Below are 8,346 nucleotides of genomic sequence, written 5' to 3'. Positions count from 1 at the left end.
AAGGTTAGATAGATAGATAGATACGTGGCTCTTAGATGTAGTTTCAGTCATTCGTTTGTTTAGGAGTTGTTCTCGTGTGATCTTTCCTCTTGTTCTTTTCTTTCTTGTCTTTTCTCTTCGGCTTCTTCTCTTTCTTCTTCTTGCTCTTTTCTCTTCTCCTTTTCTCTGTATGTACACTTCATAGATACATCCACCTTAGGACATATACGTGCCTTGGTATGGATGAGACGCTGTAGGCAGTATCCAGACGGGTAGCGTGTGCTGTAGGCCCATACAAAGACACCTTGTTGTCTCAGTATATAGACATGTATTTACATACATATATATATATATATAGATACACCTATGTATATATATGTGGAGTGTGTCTCATCTGAGTATATATATATATATATATATGTAAATGTATATATATGTCTATGTCTACATATACGTATTTGTATATGAAGTGTATTTTCTTGTGTAGAGACACTTCGTCTATAGAGGCTGAATGATCGTAAGAGGAGAGAAACACATAGAGAGTGTCTGAGAAGGATAGAGGAAGAAGTAGATCTATCTTTTCTTCTTCGGTCTTCTCAAGATCTTATTCTTCTCTCTTACTCCTCCTCTTCATACGTATCGTCTTTCTTTCTTTTCTTTTCTTAGGTCGATTGTCTCTGCAGGAAGGCCGGGCTTTGCTTTCTCGCCACTCTGCGGCTCGGGGCGATGGGCGGGGCGCAGGAGACTCCAGGAGTTTCTTCGCTTCTTCTTCTTCTCCTTCTTTTTCTTCTTCTTCACGCCTAGCAGATGACAACGATGAGGGGCTCCAAGCAAAGATTAAGGAGTCGCGATTACTTGAAGAGCTTGGAGCGCTTGCTTTGGAGATGCTAGAGACGAAGCTCCACTCTGAGAAAGAAAAAGCGACTAGTCTCTCTTCATCTTCTTCTCCTTCGCATGCAGAGGATGTCTACGGTTTTCATCTACAGGAGGTCAGGACAAGAAGAACAAGAAAAGAAAGAAGAAAAGACAAGACCCATAGCAGAAGAAGAAGAGGGAGAGACATATACCAAGGGGGAATAGATTCAGATATATCTAGATGTATGTACATAACTATCTACCCATGTATACAGATGTCTCCGTCAAGATCTATATCTATCTATCTATATTTATCTATATATGTGCATGGATGACGAAGGAAGGAAAAGGGCAATAAGAAGAAGCAGAAGAAGGAGGAGGAGGAGTCTTAAGTTGTATTAGACCCATGTACAGTACAAGGTTATCAAGATAAAACTATACGACTATATCTGTCTATATCTATATCTATCTATCTATATCTATATCTATATGTGTAGATAGACATAGATATCTATCTCTTTATATCTATTTATATCTCCTCTATGTATGTCTAAAGGATATTTCTAGAGAGGGGGCCTCCCATGTGTGGCATGGGTTGAGAAGTGCATGCAATTCATTCCGTGTGAGACGACCTCTCTATACCAGTCTCTTACAAGTCGAGTATCGCAGTAAAGTCTTCCCCACTTCTCTTTCTATCTATCTTTAATCCATCTCTAATCTATCCAGCCATCCCTATCCGTTTCTATGCATACATATTTGTATCGTGGTCTCTGTCTGTTTCTTTCCTTCTTTCTTTTCTGTCTCTTTGCATGTATTTATGCTTTTATGTGTTGTACGGTGTACATACACCAGAGTATTGTAGTGACTATGATATCTAGCCTAAGGAAGCATTACATTACACTTCTCCCCTCTTACGCAAACTTCTCTTTGTATACATCTTCGCTTGTAGATGCAGACAAAACACTCATATCTATCTATGTATATATCTATGCATTTGGAAATTCACCTGTCCGTCTATCTATTTGTCTATGTATTAACTTCTTGTGTACATCTATGTGGATCTGCATACACATGGAAAATGTTCTTCTACGTAGAGAGGGGGAGGCGATTGCTTCTCAGATCTCCATCCTTTTTCTCTTCATTACGCTCTCTCTCTTTCTCTCATATCTTTCTTCTTTCCCTTCTCATCATATATATATATATAGAGAGAGAGAGAGATAGATATATAGATAGATATCTATACGCATATAGAGTCACGTATACATATATGTACAGTGAGAGAGAGATGTATGAAAAATATACATGTGCGTGGGGTCGTATACTCTCGATTCTTTCCATGTATGTAAATGGGTATAAGGTATAGATACAGTTCGCACGTCTTCATGTATCGGCGTATAGACGGAGTCCTTTCTCATGGAGAAAAACGTCATCGCAAAGGACTCTTCGTTTCTTTTCTTCTTTCTATCTTATCTTTCTCTCTCTTTCTCACCTCTTTCTTCCCTCTTTCTTTCTTTCTTATCCACTCTTTCTTGTGTCTTTTTCTTCTCTTTCTTATTTTTCTATTTCTTTCTTCTTTTCTTTCCTATCTCGTGATTTGTGGGTGTATCTCTTTCTTTCTTTATCTCTTTCTTTCTTTATCTATTTATCTTTCTTCTTTTTCTTTTTCTTTTTGTTCTTCTGTATGTGTGTAGGTGCTGGAGTTGCTCCCGCAGTTGAAGAGAGGTTTAGATGTGAACTGTCACTTTTCTTCTCCTGTCGCTTTTGAGTATACAGCAGGCATTTCTCTCTTCGATCTTTTTCACGTGCATCTTGTACATGGATGGCTGCCAGACTTCCCCTCTAGTCACTTCTCTCTCAGAAGAAGAAAAGCAAAAAGAAGAAGAAGAAAAGAAACTCCTGAACAGAAGACGTCAACTCAGTCGCCACCGCCTCAGGGTGTACATACACCTCAGGATGGGGTGTCTCTTTCCCCTCCTCCTCCTCCTCCTCATCGACCGGCAGGCGAGCCTTCTGCTCCTTCTACTTCTCTTGAAGCTTCACACCAGCAAGGGACACTTGTCGATAAGAAAGAGAAGAAAGACAGGAGAGAAGAAGAAAAGAACAACAAGATGCGAGGAGAAGAAGAAGAATTAGAAGTAGGAAAGAAGAAAGAGAGGCGAGGAGGAGAAGAAGAAGATAAGAAAGAGAATGCGAGAGCTTGTTCTTCTTATTCTCATGGCAAAGAGAATGGAGGATCCATGGAGGCTCTTTCACCTCATGGAGAAGATGAAGAGAAGAGAGAATCTGAAGAAAAGGAGACATCGAGAGAAACACAGAGAGACCAAGAGGAAGAAGAAATGGATAGAGACAAGAGGGTTCTCCATACTGAAGGAAAGACGACGGACGGTGTTAATGCAGAAGAAAAAGAAGAAGAGGAAGAAGAAGAAGAGGAAGATCAGCGTCAATTCTCTTTGATGGCGTGCCGATGTGAAGCTTGTCTCTTACGAAAGTTTACGTATAATAAGCTTGTAGAAAGATGTACAGAATACAGAGAGGTCCTCGATGCTCTACACCACCGACAGCTCCGTGAAATACAAGAGCAACAAGAAGAACAAGAAGAAGAAGAAGAAAGAGTGAAGATCATCAACTCAACCCTTGACAAGAAGAAGAAAGAAGAAGAAGAAAGGGGTACTCAGAGTAAGGGTGGTATTTTGCTAGTAGTAGAGGAGGTGCCATACAGAAGAAGAGGCTAAACTCTTCTAGCTTCAAGACGGGAGTTCGTCCATGCTGCCTATGTGTATGTCTATCTCTCTCTCTTCATTCATGACGATATAGGGAGGAGTAGTTCACTTCTTCTCGTCTACACACCCGTCTTTTCTCTCTCTTTAGGAACGACAATGATAGAGGAAGAAGAATAAAGAAAGAAAGAAAGAGACGAGAGAGAGAGAGAGGTTCTACAGCAACAGGAGGGAGTGTCTCTAGTCTACTGAAGGGAAAGCTGTCATCCTCTGCTGTATCTACCGTCCCTTCATGGACCAAGGGAGATAGATCAAAGATAGATAGATTAAAGATAGACAGATAGATAGATAGACAGATTACAGTCAGATGGGTAGATAGATTAAAGATAGATAGATAGATTAGAGACAGATTGAAGATAGTTTAAAGATAGGTAGATAGATAGATGGCGTATGAAGGTGAAGAGGAAGATGGGAATAAGTTCATTTTTAGTGATCTTTACGGTTTAGAGTGGGAGAGGGTCGAGGTGTTTCTTTCTCTTTGCTGTAGTCTCTCTTTCTCTCTCTTTTTCTCCGGTGTTTCCTTTCTTTACGTTTCATCCTTCTTGCACAGGGAGAAGAGATCTGCTTTCTCCCTCTCTTCTTTTCCTTCTTTCTTTTCCTGTACAGCTGGCGAGAAAGAAAATAGTCTTAAACCCTCGAAGAATAAAGAGAAACAAGAAGAGGGACGCATCGTGCAAGATAAAGGCTCCTCCTCTTCTTCATCTTGTTCTGCTGTTTTGGATCGCCTGAATCCGAAAGAGATGGAGAATCTGTTAATAGAAGGGGAGATGCTTTCTTCTTTTCTTGCGTCAACGTCTTCTCAATTAACGGAGAGAGGATTACAGTGTCTCTCTGCTTCATGTTCATGCTTTGAAGATCTTATGTCAGGTGTACATACACCTGACATAAGATCTTCGGTCTCCGCAGAGAAGAAGAAGAAGACTGAGCTCAATGGACACCCCACACAAGATTCTAGAGAGACTGAGATAGAAGAAGAAGAAGTTTCCTTATGTCCTCCTTCATGTCCGTGTATGTGTCATGACGTGGTCGATATCTCAGGTGTATATACACCTGAGAAGAGAGGGGAGAGCAACGTTTCTTCCCGTCATCTTCATGAGAGGAAGCACACCACATCCAGTGAAGAATCTCCCCTGAGGAGCACCTCTAAGAATCGGATCAATAAAGAAGAAAAGAACACTAGCCATGATAAAGACACGAAGGAGGAGCATTCTCTCTCTTCATCTTCTTCATCTTCTTCTGTCTATGTACTGATCACGTGTAGCGACGTCATGAGGCATAGTAGAGGCCATGTGTGTTGCTGTATCTCCTGCTGTAAGAGACGCCCTTTTCTACAAGAATATAAGCCTTGCATTCTCTTCCGAAATAATCACTTCTCAACTATCGTGCGATGTGAGAATAAGCTCTATTCCTTAGCTACAGATTCCTCCTTCCGCTTCTCAGGGTGCGACTTCGCGGTCTGGGAGAGGCTTGAAGACATCCGAGGAGACAACACCTACTGTGACTGTTCTTTTTTGGATGAACAAGAAAGAGAGAAAGAAGAGGAGGAGGAAAAGATCATGGGAAAAGAGGGAAGAATCCCTCGGTCGACCGATCATCGGCCAAACTTATCAGCGCCTGCCCTCCCCTTATCATCTCTCGTGCGAAGAAGTGAAGTTCCTGCCACACCTTCTTATCAGACGTACAGAGAAGACTACAGGGGTGGCTATAGTAGGGGTGACGATATGGTTAATGTGCATGCGGAAAGAAGAAGAAGAAGAATAGAAAGAAGTGACGTGAACTCCCTCCAAGAAGGAGAAGAAGATCGATGGAGATCAACCCTGGAAATGAGGGGGAGAAGAATGAAAAGAGAAGAGATCGAAAAAGATCACGATGGGCATGTCTCTTCTTCTTCTTCTTCCTTCGCGGGTTACTGTGAAGATGAAGGGAGAAGGAGTCGATACGCAGACGGTCAGCAGTATGGAGGGGAGGAGGGGAGAATCGATTTGCTAAGAGGGGATCATAGCTCGAGATATGCAGAAGAGGATGAGGAAGAAGAAGAATACAGAAGAAGAAAAAAGGATAGAGGCGAAGGAGAAGATGGCTATACGGGAGATAGACGTAACGATGAATATCGAGACTACCTCTTAGCCAAGCAACTGCAGGAAGAAGCGGATACACAAGTAAGCATCCACGGCATGAAAAGAAGAAGAAGAAGGGTGACAGGAGTAGGGGTAGATCTATGGGGACTACGTGCTACGAGGCGGCTGTATGAAGACCACCTGTACTGCATCTATATAGAGATCTAGACATGCAGATGTACATCCGCATATCTGTATACACATACCGACTTCCTCGCCGACTATCTTTCATATATTCAATATATATAGTATACAAGTTTTCTTCATGAAATATATCCGCATCTATAAACGTATTCATATACCCATATCTATATATATATATATATATATGTATGTGCATCATGTATGTGTATGGGTGTATGTGCTAGTTCGAGGGGTGTGTGTATTGAAGAAAAAGAAGAACTTCCAGCAGGCGCAGCGGCCTCACATTCCCCCCATACATACAAACTACACTACCAGCCATCAAAACAGAAGGACGAGAAAGAAAGAAAGAAAGAGTGAGAAAGAAGTGAGGTGCTAGTAGGAGTAGCGGGAGCGGTAGTAGGAGTGGTAGGTGGCGACGATCGAAGAGCTGGGGTGTCCTAGATGAAGAAGGGAGGGAGGGGTGAAGTTCTTTTAGATATTTGTCTTGTCAATTCTCAGTGAAGTTTCTTCGAAAGCAGAGAACGACCACCCTCACATTGTTTCGTCCTTACCAAATCAACGAGAGAAGGAAGAAGAAGAAAGGAGTAGAGAGATCTTTCTGTCTCTCTCTCTCTCTTTCTACCTAAAATATCTCGACCTATTGACTGCCTTAGCATTGCTTCATCCGTATGAGAGAAGAAACTCTACCCACTAATGCTATATACTCCTCATACTGCTAGAATGCCTGCCACTACTACTACTACAGGCCCGCACATACATCTCACCCGCCATGCAAGCATAGATACACCTATAGACATAAAGATATCAATAGATAGATTAAAGATAGATAGATAGATAGATTAAAGATAGATAGATAGATAGATTAAAGATAGATAGATAGATATCTACATGTTGTATCTTTCTCCCTATACGTAGTCGTCGTTGTGTATGTATTTTTTGTGTATGTGGATATGTGCGTCTCATGTTTGACACGTTTCTACTTCCTTCTGCTTGGGGGATGAACAAGGTGTATGTATCACTCTGTTTCGCCGATCCTTTCTTCCTATCTTTCTTTCTTATCTTAGTCTTTCTCTCTTTCTTTTCTTATTCTTTCTATCCTTCTTTCTTTCTTCCCTCTGTCCGTCCTTCTTTACTTTCCTCTTCAACTCTTGCTTGATCTCTATCTGGGTCTCCTCTGTGGGGTGAAGCGCGTGGTATCTGGCTCTCCTCTTCTGCTGGCGTCTCTTTCTCTTCTTTTTGCTTCTACAGGCTTTTCTTTCTTCTTCTCAGTGTCATAGAGATCATCCCCATTTTTTCTCTCCTTCTCTAAGACCAGGATATGAAAGAAGAAGAAGAAAAGAAGAAGAAGTCCTCTACATGCATGGAGCTACCTCGCCAGCCTCTCTTAGGAGGAGAGAAAGAGACTCTTCAAGCCATCTCTACTCTTGTAATGATGCGAGGAGCCGAAGAGGAAGGGCCAGTCATGGCTCTAGTAGAGGAGCTATCTCTTCTTCTTCTTCTTATCTTCACCCTTCAAGTCCATCGAGATTCTCAAGAGAAGAAGAAGAAGAAAGAAGAAGAAGGTATCGGGATGATAGACAGGGGTGGCGAGAAGAAGGAGAAGAAGAAGTTTCAGACCAACAAGGAGTACGGGGGAGAGGAGGGCTTCTACACACTCTTCTCAAAACGAAAAGAAGCACTGGTAGAAGAGTAAGTCGTGCTTATCGACACAGAGATCAAAGAAAATACATCAAAGATGGTAGATAGATTAAAGATAAATATGCATAGATGCATCTACTTCATACATACATCTACTTAATACATACATAGATATATGTATTAAGTTCATCCATAGTGAGTGTGTAAGGGATAGTAAATACAGGAGAGAGATCAAAAGAAAACACAGAAAGAAGAGGATATGATAGACAGAGAGAAAGATCAGTCTCATAAATTCAGATAGATATATATCTATATATAGATAGATAGATATAGAATACCTTCTCTGAAGTCTATCATATATCTCATACCCACGTACATCTTATGTACTTGTGTATCTTCGCCAAGTATACACACGTATATAGAGATAGATACAAATACCTACCCTAGCAGCCATATATCGCTGCGTCTATCTATCATCGATCTATCTATCTATCTCTGGTCTATCTAACATTACTCTATCTATCTCTGTTCTATCTTCGTTTCCCTAGTCTATCTATCTATGTGCCTTCCCAATCTCTCTATCTACGTATCGTTGTGCATATGATCTATCTGTAGATCTCTGATCGCTCTATCTTTGTTTCTATCTTCACTCTAGATTTCTCTATCTCTGCACCCTGATGTAAAAAGACCTTCATTTCCTCTCACCTGTAGGTAACATTTTGCGAGAGTTCGTTCTGCTCTCCTCCTCCTGCTCCCCCTTTTTCATCCGAAGATCCGACCATTCCGCTCTCAGTCTTCTCTTGACTTTCTTCTAAGGGTTCTTCTGATGCAGTCGG

The 8,346-nt window shown here is 41.3% G+C and overlaps 2 protein-coding genes across 2 annotated transcripts in view; one reads left to right on the top strand and one right to left on the bottom strand.

The window, feature by feature from the left end:
- Positions 1–616: 616 nt before the first annotated feature.
- The window catches only part of CSUI_006574 (bromodomain-containing protein), a gene marked incomplete at its 3' end in the record, with an annotated part of 8,368 nt that continues 638 nt past the window's right edge, over positions 617–8,346 (bottom strand). The window contains exons 2-4 of the mRNA XM_068066730.1: positions 4,662–4,754; positions 2,877–3,117; positions 617–885 (exon numbers count right to left, since the gene is read on the bottom strand). Of these exons, the coding sequence (XP_067921293.1) occupies positions 617–885; positions 2,877–3,117; positions 4,662–4,754 (603 nt within the window). The remainder of the gene's footprint in view (positions 886–2,876; positions 3,118–4,661; positions 4,755–8,346) is intronic.
- Positions 648–7,561, top strand: CSUI_006575 (uncharacterized protein; the record flags this gene model as incomplete). The annotated part of the gene is made up of 4 exons (XM_068066731.1): positions 648–968; positions 2,526–3,510; positions 4,218–5,770; positions 7,121–7,561. Coding segments are annotated over exons 1-4 (3,084 nt in total), but the record flags the coding sequence as incomplete, so codon positions are not given.

This window comes from Cystoisospora suis (genome assembly GCF_002600585.1).
Source record: "Cystoisospora suis strain Wien I chromosome Unknown contig_3352, whole genome shotgun sequence".
In the NCBI taxonomy this organism is placed as follows: domain Eukaryota; phylum Apicomplexa; class Conoidasida; order Eucoccidiorida; family Sarcocystidae; genus Cystoisospora; species Cystoisospora suis.
The sequence above is the reverse complement of the archived record's forward strand: the minus strand, read 5'-3'. Positions and strand labels throughout refer to the sequence as shown.